This window comes from Astatotilapia calliptera, chromosome 15 (assembly GCF_900246225.1).
Source record: "Astatotilapia calliptera chromosome 15, fAstCal1.2, whole genome shotgun sequence".
Classification (NCBI taxonomy): domain Eukaryota; kingdom Metazoa; phylum Chordata; class Actinopteri; order Cichliformes; family Cichlidae; genus Astatotilapia; species Astatotilapia calliptera.
Window position 1 is genome coordinate 38,149,169 of NC_039316.1, and position 20,064 is coordinate 38,169,232.

General features: G+C 42.2%; 2 protein-coding genes across 3 annotated transcripts; one reads left to right on the plus strand and one right to left on the minus strand.

The window, feature by feature from the left end:
- Positions 1–114: 114 nt before the first annotated feature.
- LOC113007139 (uncharacterized protein K02A2.6-like) lies at positions 115–4,931 on the minus strand. The gene has a single exon (XM_026143579.1). The coding sequence runs from the start codon at positions 4,655–4,657 to the stop codon at positions 656–658; it is 4,002 nt and encodes a 1,333-aa protein (XP_025999364.1). The 5' UTR covers positions 4,658–4,931; the 3' UTR covers positions 115–655.
- A 2,243-nt stretch (positions 4,932–7,174) lies between these two features.
- LOC113007105 (tetraspanin-33) lies at positions 7,175–14,000 on the plus strand. 2 transcript variants are annotated; one of them, XM_026143514.1, is made up of 8 exons: positions 7,175–7,280; positions 9,176–9,233; positions 10,262–10,386; positions 10,462–10,536; positions 10,611–10,706; positions 10,797–10,925; positions 12,573–12,734; positions 12,820–14,000. In XM_026143514.1, exons 1-8 carry the CDS (start codon positions 7,224–7,226, stop codon positions 12,958–12,960), a joined length of 843 nt encoding a protein of 280 aa, XP_025999299.1. In that variant the 5' UTR covers positions 7,175–7,223; the 3' UTR covers positions 12,961–14,000. The 2 variants fall into 2 exon arrangements, with proteins under 2 accessions (XP_025999299.1, XP_025999298.1); XM_026143513.1 differs by lacking the exons at positions 7,175–7,280; positions 9,176–9,233 and adding an exon at positions 9,240–10,051.
- Positions 14,001–20,064: the final 6,064 nt, after the last annotated feature.

Consider the following 20,064-nt stretch of genomic DNA (forward strand, 5'->3'; position numbering starts at 1 on the left):
CTCTTATTGGAATTCCTTTGTCAGTGACATTAACTGGAAAAGAGTATGGACAATTCCTAACAAGTATCTGGTAACGAATAAAGTGAAGGATGTCTCATTTAAAATACTGCATAAATTTTATCCTGCTAATCATTACATGACAAAGTTCAAAAGGGACATAAATGTGAGCTGTGGATTTTGTGGAAGCCATCCTGAGACTGTGCAGCACCTCTGGATCTGTTCATACACTGGAACATTTTGGAAAGACTTCAGTAGATTCATTGCTGGACATCTCTATAAAGACTTTACTGTGAAACGGGAAAATGTTGTGTTTTGTTTCTGTGATATCCTAAGACCAAGGAACCACGGAGACCATGTTTAGCTCACAGTTGCTTCTTTATTAAGAGAACCGGGGCATGCGCCCCCACAGACTGAAAGCTCCCCAACCACTGTTGCCCCCTGGTGGACAAATCCTTGCCACAACATAACATTCCTCCCCCCTTAAACTGGAACTACTCTGTAGTTTTAATCACTACAGAAAATACCCATAACCAAAAACTTCACCTTTATAAAAAAAATGCAACAACCCCGTCCCCAGCCTTTATTGAAATTTCACTCCGGAATAGTGAACCTTTAGTCCAACAGTCTTAGGTTAACCTATAACAGTTCACCGTAATCACGGCACAAAGTCTCTCAGGTGCTCCGGCTTTCTCTTGGTCCTTTGCGATCGCCGTAACCCAGTGGCAGGTGATTCCAGCGAATCACTACTCTCCATATGTGGCTTCACCACTGGTGTAACTTGCACCTCTATGTGTCTCTCATCCTCGTCTCCTGTCTCAGCGCTGATGTTTGGGGCTGCCTTTGGGGGCTCGCCTGGGTGGCCTTCAGGCATTCCTGCTGCCAGGCACGGCTCCAGGCGGGCAAACAGCTGATCGACGTGACGCCTCACCACTGTCCCATTGCCCAGCATCACCAAGTAGGAAACAGGCCCCGTCATCTCCTGTATAAGTCCTGGTATCCATTTGGGTCCTCTGCCATAGTTTCTGGTATATACTGTGTCTCCAATAACAAACATGCGTTCCTTGGCATGTCTATCATGATACCGTCTTTGGCTATCTTGTTTTGCTGTCACTTTTTGTTTCAAGTCAGGGTGTATGAGATCAAGAGTACACCTCAACTTCCGGCCCATCATCAACTCAGCGGGAGACTTCCCTGTTGTGGACTGTGGTGTGATTCTGTAACTAAACAGAGCCCTGTTTAACTTGGTTGCCAGTGTGTCTCCAGTACTCTTTTTCATGAGTTCTTTGAACGTTTGCACTGCTCTTTCTGCTAACCCATTGGAGGCGGGGTGATATGGAGCGGAGGTGACGTGAGTGATTCCGTTCTTTGCCATGAACTCTTTAGTTTGTGCACTTACAAAACACTGGGCATTATCTGAGACCACCATCTCAGGAAGGCCGTGCGTGCTGAAACAATTTCTCAGGCAGTCTATGGTTGCAGCTGCTGTAGCGGATGGAACTGGATACACATCTAACCATTTGGAGTGGGCGTCCACTATTACTAAGAACATTTTACCCAAAAACGGGCCCGCATAATCGATATGTATCCTTCTCCAGGGCTTTTCTGGCCACTCCCAGGGGTGTAGCGGTGCCTCTTGTGGCCTGTGTCTATGTTCTTGACATGTACTGCAGGACCTCACCTTGTCTTCAATGTCATTCTCCATATGCGGCCACCACATGTAGCTTCTGGCCAGGCCCTTCATGCGGCTCATTCCTGGGTGTGACTGATGTAGCTGTTCCAAAAGGGGGCGTCGACCTCGTTCTGGTATCACCACCCTCGCCCCCCACAGCACACACCCATCCTGCACACTCAGCTCCTGTTGTCTCTGTCTGTAGGGCTGAAAATTAGGATGCTGCGTAGTGGGCCATCCTCTCATAGCATACTCACGCACTCTGGAGAGTATGGGATCTTTGGTTGTCCATCTTTGCAGCTGCTCAGATGTCATCACGCCCTCCTGGTCCTGATCTACCATCAACACTTGGTCCTCAGCTGCCACCTCTTTAGGGAGGTTCTCTGGAAGAGGGAGACGACTCAGACCATCAGCATTACTGTTATTTTTGCCTTCTCTGTATTTAATGACATACTCATAGGCTCTTAATAACACTGCCCATCGCATGATCCTCTGTGACGCCATCTGAGGGACGGCCTTCAACTCATGGAACAAACTTATCAATGGCTTATGATCCGTGATAATCATGAACTTCCTGCCGTACAGGTACTTATGAAAATACTGTACACCAAATATCACAGCCAATCCTTCTTTATCCAGCTGTGAGTAGTTCTTTTCTGCTGCATTCAGGGTACGCGATGCAAACCCAATGGGTTTTTCCTGACCATCTGGCATGCGGTGAGCTAGTACTGCTCCCACTCCATAGGGGGACGCATCGCAAGAAAGAATTAAATCCTTTTGCTCATCATAGTGTACCAATACACTGCTTGACTGCAACAGTTCCTTTGATTTGCCGAAAACCTTCTCCTGTGCTGGTCCCCAACACCATGGTTCCCCCTTTCTCAGAAGCTTGTGCAGTGGGGCCAACAGTGTGGACAAGTTTGGCAAGAACTTATTATAGAAGTTCAACAACCCCAAATAAGCTTTGAGCTCTGTCACTGATTTTGGGGGTGGCGCCTCCTGCACTGCTTTCACTTTTGCCGGCACTGGATGTAAACCGGTCTTATCCACCCGATGTCCTAAAAATGTCACTTCCTTCTCCATGAATTGACATTTGCTCCTTTTTAAGCGCAGGCCCGCCTCCTCCAAGCGCTGCAGCACTCCCTCCAGTGTTTGAAGATGTTCTTTGTCATTCTTTCCCGTCAGGATGATGTCATCCAGATACACTGCGACATTGGTCAGACCTTGCAACACACTCTCCATGGTGCGCTGAAAAATGGCAGGACTTGAACTCACACCAAATGGCAACCTGGTGTATGTAAACAAACCCTTGTGTGTGTTCACTGTGACATACTTTCTAGATTCCTCATCAAGTACAACCTGTTGATATGCGTGACTCATATCTAACTTGGTGTATTTTTCTCCTCCCGCCAGCCCCGCTATCATGTCCTCCATTCGTGGAATGGGGTATTGTTCTACAGGCGACACCTTGTTAACAGTCAGTTTGTAGTCACCACAAATTCTGGCGCTGGAGTCTGGCTTTAGTATGGGTACAATGGGTGCGGCCCACTCTGAGAATTTCACTGGTTGGATGATTTTCTCCTCCAACAGTCTCTCCAGTTCCTGCTCCACTTTCTTTTTCATAGCAAACGGAACTGATCGGGGCTTATAGAAGCACGGTTTAGCATCCTTAGCTACATGTATCTTTGCCGCAAACCCCTTCAGCGTTCCCAACTCATCCTTAAACACTGTTTCATGTCTGGCCAGTATCCGCTGTAAGGCATTCTCTCCGCCTTCGATCTTATGTACAGGTTGCCAGTCTAATTGGAGGGCCTTAATCCATCCCCGACCCATCAAACTAGTTCCAGCCCCTTCAACCACCACCACATCCAGTGTTTTCTTACTGTCTCTGAATTCCACCTGCACTTGGGCTGCTCCCCACACGGGTACCTTGTGGCCTCCATACGTTCTCAGTTTGATTCCACACTTGCTTACTTTGGGCGCCTTACTGCCTTCAAAAAGTTTTTTAAATGACTCCTTCGACATGATAGTGTAACCACAGCCTGTGTCTACTTCAAATGTCACATTCTGTCCATTTACTTTTAGCTTCTGTCTGATGGGTTCTTCCCTTGGGATGCTAATCTCCTCATGCACATTATACATAGTCACACTTGCCTTTATGTGGTGCATTTCAGCTCCTTCTTCCTCACTCTCCACATTCTCCTCTTCCAAGAAATGGGCTTGTTTACCTTGTCTGCCACGCCCTCCTTTTTGTTCCATTTTCATTCGGCAAACCCTTTTTATGTGTCCCACCTTTCCACAGTTGTGGCATTTTTCTGAAACAAACCTGCAGTCCTTGGCCACATGATTTAGTCCTCCACATCTGTAGCACTTCCTGACAACCTGTTGTGACGTCGAGCCGCCGTCCTCCATCTTGTTCACGGCTCCTAATCCTTTAGTGAATCGCGACTGTTCTGTCATGCTCTTCAAATCCACAATGTCTCTGTTAGCAGCCTCCATTGCTTGAGCAAACTTCAGCGCCTTTTCAAATGTTAGCGAATCCTCTGCTAACAATCTGCCCTGTATTCTGTCGTCGCTTATTCCACATACTAAACGATCCCGCAGCATCACCGTCAGGGAGTCTCCAAAGTTACAGTCCTGTGCGAGCTTCCTCAGCTCCGCTACATAATCGCCCACACTTTCCTCCGGCCTTCTATTCCGTGTGTTAAACTTCCACCGCTGCACAATTTCACTCGGCTTAGGGTGAAAATGATTGTTCAACAATCCCACCAACTCAGCATAAGAACGATCCCCTGGCTTGACCGGACTGAGTAGGTTCCTAATCAGGGCATAGGTCTGTGCGCCCACGCAACTCAACAGTACCGCTCGCTTCTTCTCCTCCTCCTTAATATCATTCGCCACAAAGAAGTAATCCAAAATCTCACAATATTCCTCCCAGGATTGCAGCTCGCTGTCGAACGGTGCCACCGAGCCCAAAGTGGTAGCCATTATTCCACACTGAGGGTTACGCTCCACTTCCCACAGATGCTAGCGCTGTACCACTTGCCAACCTCAGTTCATAAGTCACTTAGCACGGTGTAACTTCACAGCAAAACCTGGCTTTTACCCTCGTCGCCATATGTGATATCCTAAGACCAAGGAACCACGGAGACCATGTTTAGCTCACAGTTGCTTCTTTATTAAGAGAACCGGGGCATGCGCCCCCACAGACTGAAAGCTCCCCAACCACTGTTGCCCCCTGGTGGACAAATCCTTGCCACAACATAACAGTTTCTTTCGAAGGCTGTGACGTCCCAAATACCAAAACTGTACTCGAGACCGGGAAATAAATAATAATTATTAAATGAATGAATGAATAAATCAATAATGGCGCTAACAGGCTTCACAGGATCCACCAAATTTGCATTAAAACCCGCGTACAGCACGAAATTTGCATTATTGGGCCACAGCTTGACGGCACCGTTCACCCCGGTGTTTGTAGGAAACAGCGCGTTCACAAAGTAGTTTTTTCTGTGCCGTTTTTATTTTATTGCAGTCACCAGGCCCTGCCAGGTTCCAGCTGCTGCATAACTGTAGTAAAAATCAAATTCTATTAATAACTCAAACAAGAAAAATGGCACAAACCTCTCAGCGGGTACTGAACCATAAATGTTAAATATTAGAGCACTCACACCTCAGCACATGGTTTTCCTAAGCGGTCTGTGCTTTTTATGATGCCAGGTAATAGCAACATAAAAGGTCTCATTTAAGTGTTTGTTTTGTTGACTTGCCTGGTTCAAGGTTACTTTGAGTCACTGCACCACCTTGTGGTCTAAACGGGCATTACACAAAGCGCATTTCAGCCCCACAACTTCATGTTTTGAACATGAAACTGTAGCAGTGATTTGTTTGAAATTTGTTCATCGCTTTAGTGAATTTGGTTTGAAACTATTTTAAATACATTAATTTACAATAGGTACCTTTTAAAATAAAAATCCATGGTATTCCTAAGAATGATCATTTGTGACACACATGACACGCATGTGTAGTGTGACACAGATGAGACCCAGATCTTGTAAAATGTATTAATACATCTTTTTAAAATTAACTTCAGATAATGTTTTCTTACATATGTGTCTGCAATATTGTTGTGATTTGGCGCTATATAAATAAAATTGAATTGAATTCATTATGACTGTATGTGGGAGTTATCATGAGGACAAGTTACTACTGAGGGTAAATCTTTTCCCACATGTGTCCCGTGGCCTTCTCACTGATGTGGGTTCTCATCTCGGCTTGTAGTTCAGAGTTACAGCAGAATCTTTTCTGATGTTTTGCGTGAACATCTGATGAGATCTTTGTGGATTTTCATGCAGCATGTTAGTTTATTGCTTTCACCAAATTTCTTTCTCAAAAAAATTGCAGAACTATGGCTTCCTGTTTGTGTGGACTCTCTGGGACCTCCTGTTCCAGACTGGAGTTCCTTTCGGGTCATACAGGTGAGAAGTGGGAACTTTCTCTTCCTTACAGGCGTGTTGCTGTGGGAGTTCTTAAAAAAAAGACAGAGAAATACATGATTAAAAACACAAATCTGGACAAATATATTTTAAATGAAATCTGGGAGCCCTGTTGTTCTGCACACAGTTTTGTTTGCAAAGCTCACAATGAGCTTTATGAGTAATCATAATTTTATGAACCTTTACTAGCAATACTGTGGCTTTGGGTGATGCATGGGTTTAACTGCTAAGTGTCCAGATGTTCTTGCCAGCATCCATATATGCACAATACCTGTTCATTTGAACTTTGATGAGCCTGTATTTTTTTTTTTAATCCATGACTGTAGAGCAGGGAGGTGTAATTGGAAGGTAGGTGGTTCAAACCCTGGCTGCTCTGGTCAAAGTATCCTAACCCCCCCAAAAAAGCACAGAAAAAGTCCATTTACTATTACATAATCTCTTCAGCCTGTGTCCTGAGTCTGCAGCTGTGTGCCCAAAACACCTCACCTAGCAGGCGTGCAGGGGGCCTTCTAGCTGCTTCTTTTGATATGGATTAGTCCCAGCTCTACTTTGAGTCAGCATCCTGCTCATACCCTCAGCTGCCCATAAAAACCGTGAACAAATAAACCCCATGTTTCCAAAACACAAAATAAAATAAAAAACGTGAACTCTTGATTTTATTTTGCATCTCATGAGCCAGTTGTAACAGAACACACAATGAATGAAGTGAGTGGAGAAAAGTTATTTTAACTAATTTGTTTCCACAGGGAAACCAGCGTGACACAGACGGATGATATGAGCTAGCTCTCCTGCTATGTTTCTTTCTTTGAAATCGCAAAGCTGTGATTCTAGAAGTTCACTGAATTCACAAAAGTTAAAGATTATTTGGAGACATCAAATCATAAACAGAAGGGGCTGTCTCCAAAAAGGTGAGACACAGTGGATGAGATTAGAAAGTGACAGATGTCTCCTCCCTCAGCAGCAGGAATGCCTCAGCAGGCCGACACATGTCCTGCTTTAGTCTCAGTGGATAACAAGCCTCCGACAGTCTGACAGAACAACAGCACTGCTGAGAGGACATGAGAGGATACCGAGGCGTTAAGTACACCTTATTCATCTTCTGCTACTTCTTTTGGGTGAGTCTCTCCCATTTTAAGCAATTTATTGTTTAAAAAAATGTAGCATCATACTTTCATTAGTGCGTGATAGTAACAAGCCTGTTGCATAATAGTGACTAAATGCCTCAGTTGCACCATAACAGAGGAAGAAGATGAGCTACAAACAGCATTTTAATATTTAATATTAACTCATTTATCCTTCTGATTTTATTTAGATATGTTGGATTTAACAGTGAAGAAAAGCCAGTATCAGAGAAACATGCTCTCTCTCTCTGTTAGTACCCTTACTGCAGCAGTTTGGATCAGCGAGTTTTTAGGGCAGCTTGATAATAATAAACTACAACAATTGTCCAACCTAGAAGTAATAAATCCATCAGCTACTTTTTCAGCGCCACTCTGAGACAGGATGTTTCCATCTTTAAAGATATTTTGGAAATGCAAGAAAGCAGTCCTACACTGTTTAATGTGCAAATATTTAACAAATACAACATTACTGGAAGCCAAATCAATGCCACCTAAAGTAAGTATCTGGATTCTAAGAGTTTTAGGGCCAGAGTGGCAGCTCCCAGATGGCTAAGCTCCTCATCCTTCCTGTAATGGAAAGGCCAGCCACCCTTTAGAGGACGCTCATTTCTGCTGCTTGTATCCGTGATTTCTTCACCCTTTTCTGGGTGAGGACCATGACCTCAGAGTTGGAGGTTCACCCAGCAGGGAAATTACTGTAGTTTAACTAGCTGGTGTTTGTCATCTGGCTTCATGAATAGAAACTGGGTATCATCTGCATAGCAATACAAATCTATGCTGTGCCTTTAAATGATGCTGATTTCAATCATCAATAATCTCTAGCAGGGGAGGGCTTCTTTCCCATGAAGGCCAGAAAGATGGCGTGTACAGAAAGTAACAAAGGAGGTACTCTGTAAAAATAACCAGTTATTTTTCATATGTCAGGCGTAGAGATGGACATTGCCAGCATGCTAGCAGATATCTGCTACTCAGTGCTAAATGACATACAAATAGTAGAACTTCTAAACACTGTTAGTATTTAGCTGTCAGCTAAAGAAGCCACATCTTAACAGTGCAAACTTTATTATAAGATTAAATTTTTTTTTTTCACAGTTATCCAAGTGGCCTTTAGAGGAACTGCAGGTTTTGATGCTTCCACAATGGCTTCGTTTTTCAGCCCTAGAAGCTGTAGCTTGCTCCCGGGCAGGCTTCCAGAAGCTGGCCAATCAAAATGAAAGTGGGCTCTTAGGGAGGCATTTAAAGAAAGAGGAGGCCAAAACGGGTTGTTTCACAGAGAGGATGAAGTGAGGGGCTGTGTGAAGGGCCAGGATAACAACCACACTGATACACTTTATATTTAAGACGATGTTTTCCAATAAAACCATCTCTGTTCTGTCAAGTATTTTTAGAACAGTTTCAGAGATAATCTCCATTTATACTTACATTCTCACCATACACAAAACGGCATGTATGTGCTGGTAAACAGGAAGCAATAGAAAATACTGCAGAGGAAGAACAATAGCAGAAAGTAAGAGCAGAAATGTGTCTTCTTGGACCGATAGTGAGATGGAACGTAAAGCAGGGGAAACTTTGGACTGGGGCCTGTTTCAAAGTAAACATGGTGGCATACTCGGGAGGCACTGCGAGTGTGACATCCATCGCCAGCAGAAGCCACAACAATGTGAAAACAATATGTCAGTTGAACTGCTCTGGTCTAATCTGTGGGACTGATAAGACCCAATCAGGATGCAAATCTAGGTGTTCATGTCGTCATGTCCAAGTGGGCTTCGTCTCATCCAGGCTAAGCCACAGTCACAGAAATGAAAATGATGTTAATTCCAGTGACAGTAGAGCTAGTTACAGCTGTTCCTCTGTTTTAATGAAATCTGCGTTTCTCTGCCACTTTGCAGGTTGTGAGTGCCATACTTACAGCAGTGGGGATCTATGCTAAGATCGCCAGAGAGAAAGGTGGGTTAGTTTAGTCCACTTTGAATTATTGATTTTTTCCTGGCATTATTAAAAAATGAAAGGAATTTAAGCCTCATTTCTCTGCATTTTGTCTGAATGTTATCTTTATTGTGCACAGTCAAGATTGTATGAAGGTTTGTCTCAGCTTTGTTTTGTCTAATTCTCACATATAGATATCTGGTAGCTATCTCTAGATGAGTCATAGGGTGGGTGGAACCAGGCTACGACCTGGACAGGTTGCCAGTCTACTGCAGGTACAACACAGAGTCTGACAACCATTCACACTCAGATTCATACATGTGGCCAATTTCGAATCACCTTCCATGTTTTGGACTGTGGGAGGAAGTTGATCAAGTTGTCATGGAAACAGTGTGAGAGTGTAACGAGTACAGACCCTACCAGTCTCTTGATATGTAAAATATTAATTACTGATGCCAGGGTTATAAAATCTGTCCACACAGTCACTTTGTGAAGATTCAAACTAATTAAGCAAAGATTTGTTTTATGGATTGTGAAAGTCTCCAAGTCGGTGGTCCTGGAATAACGACTGTATGTATGTCGGGTAATCAAAACAAGGCTTGTTGATCACATTCCTGAGGATGAGCCACAAAGTTATTCAGACATGTTTCAACGTTTACTCGCTCTTGTGTTATCACTGATGTTGAGGTGAATGTTGGCTCGTTCACGAACCTCTGGAAAACAACTGGGATTTAGACCTGGTCAAAGCACTGAGGCAGACTTTGTGAAGGACTTTTCCAGGATTCCCAAAATGACCTTTTGGGTTCCAGGGTCCATTTTGGAATCAGGTTTAAGTCGGGGTAAGTTCTGCTAACAATAGGTAAGCGAGGACATTTAGCCATGTCTTCACTTTTGGAAAGACCTTAAAAGAGATTTTTCAAGGACTTGGGTTTCGGGTCCGTGTTATGATCATCTTTAAGTCAGGATAAGGGTCCTGGAAATCCATTATATCCACAAACATAGAAGTGCAAACATATACTGTGTGTGTATGTGTGTATGTGTGTGTATAGATGTGGTTGACACCCTGACGGTTGATCCCGCTCTACTGTTGATCGTCGTCGGCTCTGTGATGTTCCTCATCACGTTCCTCGGATGTTTCGGGGCGCTGCGTAACACCATCTGCTTGCTGAAGATGGTATGTCAGTGTGCTGGTTTTTATCTTGTTCTGACTCTGGCCGTCTGTTCTAATCAGCTCCTATTTGTCCTGCAGTTTGTGGGACTCCTGGTGGCCATTTTACTCTTGCAGATCGCAGCTGCATTCGTGGGATACTTTTTCACTGATACGGTAACAAGACGTCGAGAAATCGTACTAAACCGAAGCAGTAAACAAACCAACGTGACAGTTCTCTTGTTTTTCAGGTGATGGAGAGAACTGAGAGGCTCATGATGAAGGCAATTGAACGATACAGGGAGGACCAAGACCTGGAGAACGCCATTGACTTCATCCAGAAGAAGGTGGAGACGAGTTTTAAGAGTCAGTAATCTTTTTTGTTCTTTCTTTTTTACTGTTGTGATGACTGTGCTTCTGCTTCACTGTGATTGCAGTTCCAGTGCTGTGGAGTTGAAAGCTATAAAAACTGGTCCCGTAACGCCTACTTTGAGTGTTCGGACACCAACCCGAGTCTGGAGGCCTGTGGAGTTCCCTTCTCCTGCTGCATTCGCTTGCAGAACCAGGTCAGAACCAGTCAGTGAGCCAGTCCTGGATGTGTTTGGGATGCCTCAGGTGTACCAAGGCTGTTCCATTCTTTACTTAAGTAGAAATACAGATACTTGTGTTTAAAAAACACTCTAGTAAAAGCTGAAGTACTGAATCTCCTTCTTTACTCAAGTAAAGGTGAAAAAGCTCTGAAATGTTCTCAAAGCAAGAAAGTAAAAAGTAGCTCCTAAGGACAGTTCTAGCATGGATGTTTATGCAAAAGCAACTGAACCCTGCGCTGTATTAATATAATAATAATAAAATAATATTATACATGATAATACAAATGTTCAAATCTAAATTCGGTTATGTAGGACACAAGAGTGACTTCTTCAGTTGCCTCAATAATGGCGTCGTTGTAAATGGTAAGTTTTCCTCTTCATCTAAACAGCTGGGAGCGGCTGTAGTGGCTCCACGTGGGGAAAAGAGTCACAGCTAACAATCATTTCTAATGTGAACTCAGATTTTCTTTGTGTTCAGGCTGTGATCAGCTGACCTGCTGGTCTTTGTGGATTTATAATTGAATTTAACAGGATGTAAGCAGATGTTTCATGAGCTGATTTCCCTTTCCTTCACTAACAGTATGCTGTATTTTGTCTTTACACTAAATCAGCGTAAACGGTTTAACGTCAGAAAATATTTTCACGGACCGGCCTTTAAGGTGTCGCGGATAAATACAACAAAATAAAATGATGCGACCGAGACAAAAACTGTGGTGTTTTGTAAATATAAGAATAAATATTAATTCACTGTGTAACTTTATTAGCAGCGTCCTCCTGAAATGCACCAACAACACTGAGAGTAACATCCTCCTCTCTGCCCCTTAATGCACTCTGGTCGCTATGGTAACGCGTAAATATTTCTTTCAAAATAAGACACAACTGCAACACGAGAAAGACCCAGGGAAACCGAGTTAACGATAAAAACCCTGAAAACCATAAATTTCACACCCGAGCCTCGACCCCCGGGCCCGGTCCGTGGCCCGGGGGTTGGGGACCGCTGCACTAAATCATATACAGTTGGTATAACGGTGGAATTCAGTGAATTAATCTAAGCATCATCAGCTTAAATGCAAATGAATCTCTGCTACACTCGACGTGACTCAACACTGGCCATGAGAACGACAGCCACTGTGTTTGTGGGATTTGAAATTATTTGCCACCTAAAGTCGTTCCTCCCTTTATGCTTACTCTTTTCAGTAGCTGCAGATCCTTTAAGGTACACCTTTTAGGTAGCGTCCTTGTGGAGAGCTAGCACTGGAGGCATTCTTAAAAAAGTCAAAGAAGATCACACGAGACACACCTATGGTATCAAATTTAAATGAGCTTTTCAGAAAATTTGACGGTCAGAGGTCAAGTTTTCTGAAAATCTTGTGAATACGATTACTCGAGGACAAAATTGTAAAATTATACCGTAAGTGTGTCTACTCGGAGACTGGGAGGCAGCGATGGCTGTTTCCAGTTCAGCTCACACCCTGTTTGATGGGCAGGATGAAACAAGATGAGCTGAAACTATTGATACAGGTGAACGTTGAATCCATGCACAAATTAACTTCTTGTCCATGCTGGTGTTCAGTGCATCAAAGCCCTTTTTGTGTTACCTTAAGCAGCTTCTTTCTTTTGCAGACTGTACTGAACACCATGTGTGGTTATGGGATGCAGCAGCTGGAGGAGAAACTGGCCCGTCAAGACATATTCACCATCGGCTGCCTGGATAAAATTGTCTGGTGGGCCAAACACAATCTGCTTCTGGTGGCTGGTCTGACTGCCGGCCTGCTGCTGCTCGAGGTAACACTAGTGAACGTTTGGCTGCAAAAAACCCTCTGAAGTCACTGACAGCAGTTTCTGATCTTTGGTGTGTTTCCTTGAGCAGGTCTGCATGATAGCTTTGGCTGCTGTTCAGATCTGCTGGATAAAAAACGTCCTACAGCGACAGGAAAGAAAAGCAGCTCAAAGCAAATCGCAGAGGAAGGAGAGCCTCTGGTTTCCTCCTTTTGCAGAGTTTGATGATTAATAAAACCCTTTGTTGAGAAAGTGGGGGATGCTGTGTTTACACTGTGAATTTATAGGTTTGAGCTGTGGATTTGAGGTTTGTACAGTGGGTGAACGCATCGATGCTGGGCTCCAGGAGGCAGTTGAAATACTACCTCGTGTAAAGCCCTGAAACTCAGTTTTGTCATTTTTATGTAGCGCTCAGTGTTTCTCTTGCTGCCTTTCTACTAAACAGAATTTATAATTCACCAAAAAGATCTGAGTTAGTCAAAACATGACATGAACAGATATGTTTTTTATAATGTGAAAATGTTTCATTATCATATCATGTGCAAGCTGTTCTTTGGTCAGTGAAATAAGTCAGTCAGCCTCATTCTGTCCAGTGTGAAGGCTTGTAAAGCTTAAAGTAAGCATAGTTAATGCTGTGAAAGCCTAATGTATTTCTAAAGCTATCCAAGTACATTTGTCGCTCAGCCCCACTCTCCTGGCTGACTAATCTCCCCGACCTCCTGATGCCTGCGTTGCATGTTTATCAGCCAGGAGACTGAAGTTTGCGTCCTGTTTGTGGGACCTTCTGCAGCCTTTCATCCCACTTGCTGTTTTGTTTTCAGCCGCCTGCACTAAAAGCTACTCGGTTTGGGCTTGTGACTCTGGATGCAATGTGACCCTTTACACTGAGGAATGACAAACGCCAAAGGACACCTTGTGCATAACTGAAGCACACCTGCTGCTTTAATAAATATTCATCATGCTACAGCCCAGCAATGAGAATGACCTGCATTTGACATGGGAAAAGAATGTGTTGGCTGTTTGGGATCTATAAACAAGAAATGAATGAACATTGAAAGAATATTATGTGCTTACAAAACTAACTAAAGTCTTTATTTTGATCTGTGTTTATTTGGTTTAATTTGCCAATAGATCCGGCCTGGGGAAGCTTTGGTGTAAAGAGACTGCAGAGCATGTGTCTGTGATTGTGTTTGTACTGTTTTATTATGAAACTGTTCTGAACCCTTTATATCCTATAATGTGATAAATAAAATACATATTGTGATAGAAATAGATTTAAAAAAAAGAGCTAAATTAACAAAAACTCTAAAAGCTGTGTTTGTCTGCACGTCTGCTATTAGCTGTTCAAACAGACCAACCTCTCCCGTCAGGTTGCCAATCTATTGCTGGACTAACCCAGAGAGACAAACATTCACATCTATGGCCAGTTTAGGACAACCAGTTAACCTAACCCCATGCATGTATCTGGAACTCATGCAGACAAACTCCAAACAGAAAGGCCCCAGCTAACCACTGGATTTAAACACCAGGCCTGTGCAGCTTGCCATCCCACTGCCTTACCTAAGTTTTACCATATTACCATAAATTATTATTGTATGAAAAGGCTGCTGCTGAATGACATCAACTATTTCTAAATACCTGCAGAGATGGCGTGCTTACATGCTATTGGGGTGGCTGCAGCTCAGGAGGTAAAGCAAGTCGTTTATTAATTGGTTAGATGGAAAGTACTTACAGTGTAAACTGAACTTTGCTGTTTGCTTTGAGTTTCAACTTAAATATTAACAGAGAGCTCTTGTTTGTGTCTACATTAGGATAAGGGTTGGGTCTCTCAGCAGGGCCAGAGGTGTATATTGTGAAATTATACAACAATACATATCAGGCCATGTTGCAGAGAGAGTAAGCTACTGAAGTACTTTACCAAACCGGAATGAATTATGTGCAATATATTACATTTATGAGTAGAAATTCCAATACTGCTGTGGTTAGTACTCAAACGCTGCTGTGTATCAGTATATTGGTGTTTCCAGATGGTTCTGCGTTTTTCCCTCAGATGGGAGAGTGTGATTGTTGCAGTTTATCTCTAAGATTGAAGCATCCTTGCCTTTAAGTATTAAGCACTGTAGCTGCCTCCACCAGTGTGTGAATGTGAGAGTGAATGAATAGTGGTATTGTAAAGCGCTTTGGGTGCCTTGAAAAGCGCTGTATAAATCCAATCCATTATTATTATTATTATTATTATTATTATTATTATTATTATTATTATTATTATTATTATTATTATTATTATTATTATTAAGCACCTCGAGGTGACTGTTGTTGTGAATAAAATGAAGCTGAACTGATGTGAACTGAATTGGACACAAAATACACTCCTGGAAACAGGTAGTCATGGCAACAAAGACAAAAACAGTGAAACAAGAAAACAGAGAAGGAAGCTGTGTGAAAAAGCAGGACACTATCCCCTCTTCTTTTTTTTTTTTTTTAGTGAAAAATGTGTATTTTTAAAATCCTGAATAAGCATAATAAACCTGGTGTGAATACATTCTCACATCAGAGCCTCGTACTTTGATTATTTATCTACTTTCAATATTTTTATATTTTCTTTCATTAAAAAAGTTACCACATGTAAAATGATTTTAACTGGTACAAGCAATAAGAATAAAAGTAAATAAAAGTAAAATGTGTGCATTATTCACAGGGTTACATGCAAAACTCTCATTATTTGTACCTTTGTTGTATATGGAGGGTCAGAAGTGGCAAAATGAATTGAAAAAAAAATACATAATTTAATAATTAATTAACTGTGTCAATGATTAATTAAAAATGTAATAAATAAATAATTAATTAAATGTGTCAATAGTTAAATACAATTTGAAATAAATTTTAAAAAGTGTTTTTTAAATGTTTTAAATCAAATGAATGGGCATGTAATTAATTATTGAAATATTTATTCAATTAATCAATTCTAATTTTAATGAATGAATGAAACATTTAATTAATTATTAAATTGCGTATTTAATTAATTCATTTTGTCACTCCTGGCCCTCCACAGTTGTACAGATTAAACATGTTATATAACTGCTGGGGTATAATGACCATCTGAGGTGCTTTTAAAGTCTTTAAAAAATGATTACGATTTTGTAAGAAGCTGATTCTGTTATTAGAACATACTCTTTTATAAATGTTCATTCCTGTTTCATACTTTGTAAAACCTGCACTGACTCTATTCCACACTGGTGTTTCCAACCAAACAATGATCTGATTGGACTGGATTCAGTCCTTCGTGCATTTCAGTCTCTGTTCCTCTAGTGCCCCCTGCAGGCTGCATTGTAAATTCAAAACTTGGACAGCAATCACACCAGTGACCAATCTCGTTATCTTGCTAGAAGTCTCATCCTGAGTTACAGAGTTGCAACAAGGCTTGGCATCTTTTAATTTCATTTAATTATTGCTAAGCTAAAACCTCTGAACATCAGGTCATTTTACAACGTGCCCATCTGCTCTGAAAGATTTGCATGCTAAGTAAAACTTACAAAGCTAAGAGACCCCCCTGGTAAACCTGCCTAATCCCTGTTGTTCTTCCCAAACTAATTAAGTCTTCATAGTACCTTTAATCTGTGGTGGATTATTAGCTAAGGCACCTGCAGTTGCATGTCGTTGGACGGATTCAGTCCCGTGGCTCTCACACTTTCTTTACTGGATTAATGGCTGCAGTGCTTTGTGCAGGTAAAAATAACTGCAGTATCGAGCTGCAGCAATGACGTCCCTTTACTGTCCAACCTGCACACTAAAAAACTGCAATTACTATCAGTGTTCTACTAAAAGCCATAATTCATTGTACACCGGCTGGCCACTTTATTAGGTATACTGTTATATATGCTGCAATCATATGGCAGCAAAGCAATGCAGTATTGTTTAAATGCCACAGCCTACCTTGGTTTTGTTGTCACTCATGGCATGTCTTTATGACCACAGTGTATTCATCTTAAGTTCAGCACAAAAACAAAGGGAAAATTGCATTTGGTGAATTGTTTATTTGTTGTAACAATGCTTAGATCGTTGGATCCTGTTTATTTCCCCTTAAAATATGCTACATTTGTAAGAAAAATCCACTGGTGGGTTGAGCAGCAGAGTTGAGTGGGCTGCACCCATGAAAAACTTCCATTGCCAAACAGATTATTCTGCTGTGGAGTTGATTGTGACTTTTGTGGTTTATTGAATTAGATGATTGAAATCTGCAGAAACAAGCAATTTAACAATTCATTTATTTGATAAACTGTGGCCTCAGTAGCGTGTGGAAGAACACACAGGCACAGCAGCCTGGCACCTCCTCATGCTGCTCACCAGCATGGTCATAAAGATGGCATCCCATTCTTCAATCAGCATTTACTGTAAATCAGCTGTTGTGTTTGAGTAAGCTGTTTGACATTAGCAGATAAATATTTGGCAAGTTTTCTATTGCTGCATTTTTCAATCTGCCACAAAGTGATTCTGGCACACTGTCGGGCAACTTAGTAAGAGAAAGCAGTCCTCTACTCACACAGTATAGTCGTGTCCAAATTCATGGGCTGCATCCTCCTGAGGACCCGGCCTTTGTGGTCTACGTGGGCCTCAGAAGGTCGGGTAGGCCGGAAGTAAACGGCCGTGAAATTGGACGGTCTAGCCTTCAGATTAGCGTCACCGCTGTCTCGGTGGAGTTTAATCAACTCGGCTGTCTTCTGCTTGCTATCTAAAATATAACAGGACACTGGAGTAAACGCTCGACCGTCTCACACTTCTGTTTAATCAGTTTTCTGTTTGACTTTATTCAGTTGTGCGAAAACCACCCGGGGGATTAATAAAGTTTTATTTTATCTAATCTAATCTAATCACTTTAATCTCAGCCAAACTGATTTACTCACGAACAAATAAAACACTGAAAAAAGCCCAACAATAACATTTTTAGGTTGTCGAAGTGACTTATATATTACGTTTAAACCGAGTAGCCAAAGTCCGCAGCGATCTGAAAATGATGTGCCGGGAGTTGTGCCATTCTCGGCGGCTATCGCTATCGAGCTGGTGGGTAACAGACGTCTCCGAAAATGTCGAAGCACTTTTGGAAATATGTGGTGTCTTGATAAACCGAGCAGATATTTGATGTTTACACAACTACTTTCTCACCTGAAAATATGTTAAAAGTTTATTTTGTGACCCAGAAAGATTAATAAGAGTCATTTTAAAACTTAGTAGCGGCCGCCATTGCTGGAAACTGGAGTTTGGCTGGGCCGCGCTATGAATTCTGGGATATGATGGGCCACGAAGGACACACCCGACCCATCCTTCAAATTCGGGGAAAAGGAGCACGCATTTGTCAGCTGCATTCGGAGGAGTCTACAAATTTGGACAGCCTTCGGCGCGTCGCTGTGACGTAATCGGTCTACAAACGCGGCCTCAGGAGGATGCAGCCCATGAATTTGGACACGACCTGTATAGTGTGAGTGGGGTCCTGCTGACTTCATCATTAGTCTAACCTCAGATTCAGGAGAAACATTGTGGTTTTTATCCTGGTTACAGAATGCTGGATCAGGTCTCTCTCCTTTCAAAGATATTTGAAGGTGCATCTGGGTTCTCATGGGTTTTGTGAACTTGGTGAAGAGAAGGTGATCAGTTGCATCCCTCCTTTGTGAGGTGCTTTGGCTGTGTGGGTTGTCTGACTTGTTCCCACAAGCCATTTAGTCGGAGTACAACCATTGCAAGAGCTTGGGCCGCATTGTCAACAATAAGTTGGACAATAAGTATTGGGTTAGGGTTAGGATAGGACTCTGCCACGGCTGCCCTTCGTCACCAAGTTTATAATTTTTATGAACAAAATAAAAGGTAATTGTGTCCCTACGCTCACCTACGGTCACAAGTTGTGGGTAGTGACTGGAAGAAGGACATTGTAGATACTAAAAGGTGGAGATGAGTTTTCTTCAAAGGGTGGCTGGCCTTTCTATAGCCCTTTTCCACTAGTACCTACTGGGCCCGGCGTGACTCAATTCTTTTTTTAGGGCTTTCCATTATTTGGTAGCACCTGGTACCAGGTACCTTTTTAGTACCTACTGCTCTGGGTTCCAAGTGAAGCACGCCACTGAAAATGTGACGTCAACAGACTGCATACTGCCGATAGGTCAGTCAGTGGCACGAAGGAGCAGCTCCTTCACAAAAATCAAAACTGCCCTTTTTGAAAGCACAGGAGAGAAATGGCTTCACACAAAGCAACATGTCAGTGCACACGTTTACCACGTTTAGCAGCAGGTATAGCACCTTCTCAATGTTTTCATTTGCTGTGTTGTTTGTGTTACATACAAATGACATCACTGGACTTTCAGCGCCATAGCTATAACGGCCCCATGCACTCTGAGGCTGCACTCGCTCTGCTAGGACGCTGTCCCTGTAACCTGATCCTGAATAAGTCAAAAAAGATGGATGGAGGTCAAGTTCTGCAAGTCTGGAAGTTCTGGCTTTCCATTCATTGCAGGATATTTTTGACTCACTTTGACATATGTACAGAAATATCCTCATGAAAAAGAATTTATGTATATATTAACATGTATTTATTTTAAAAACAAACAAACATAAATGACAAATAACACACCATGTAAAAAAACACAAGTGTCATACAACAAGATGCATTTTGATGAAGACAAAATTTCAGTAAAACTTCAGTAAAAGTTGAAAATGCTAGTGTTTGTTGGGCTGATGGTGTGTGTTGGCAGAAGAACAATGAGGTTAACAGTATTTACAGTTGTGGTCTGAAGTTTACATTCACTCACCATGGGCATTATTGCCATGGTAACACTGAGCTTTTAATGGTTTTTAGTGCTGTTCTTTTCCCAGAGTGGAATAATTGAACATTATACCTTTAATGACTTAAAAAAAAATCATAATTGGGTCTAGATCAGGGGTGGGCAATCTCAGTCCACGAGGGCCGGTGTCCTGCAGGTTTTAGATGTGTCCTCGAACCAACACAGCTGATTTAAATGGCTAAATTAGCTCCTCAACATGTCCTGAAGTTCTCCAGAGGCCTGGTAACGAACTAATCATGTGATTCAGGTGTGTTGACCCAAGGTGAGATCTAAAACCTGCAGGACACCGGCCCTCGTGGACTGAGAATGCCCACCCCTGGCCTCGATGTTTATATATAGAATCAATACTGTATATACATGTACTAACTTAGTTCCTTAAGTTACTGGTGCTGGATTTATCCCTATGATGTATTGTATGTAACTTCTTACCACAACTGTAGATTAAGGCAGGTCCACATTTTCACATTTAACTCAAACAAACAAACAAACAAACAAACAAACAAACAAAC

Excerpts from the sequence above, each read along its gene's own strand:
- LOC113007139 (XM_026143579.1), bottom strand. The coding sequence starts at position 4,657 with ATGGCTACCACTTTGGGCTCGGTGGCACCGTTCGACAGCGAGCTGCAA.
- LOC113007105 (XM_026143513.1), top strand. The coding sequence starts at position 9,904 with ATGTTGGCTCGTTCACGAACCTCTGGAAAACAACTGGGATTTAGACCT. Across the intron at positions 10,052-10,261 it reads GGAATCAGGTTTAAGTCGGG|ATGTGGTTGACACCCTGACG; the intron begins GTAAGTTCTGCT and ends GTGTGTGTATAG. Across the intron at positions 10,707-10,796 it reads TTGACTTCATCCAGAAGAAG|TTCCAGTGCTGTGGAGTTGA; the intron begins GTGGAGACGAGT and ends CTGTGATTGCAG.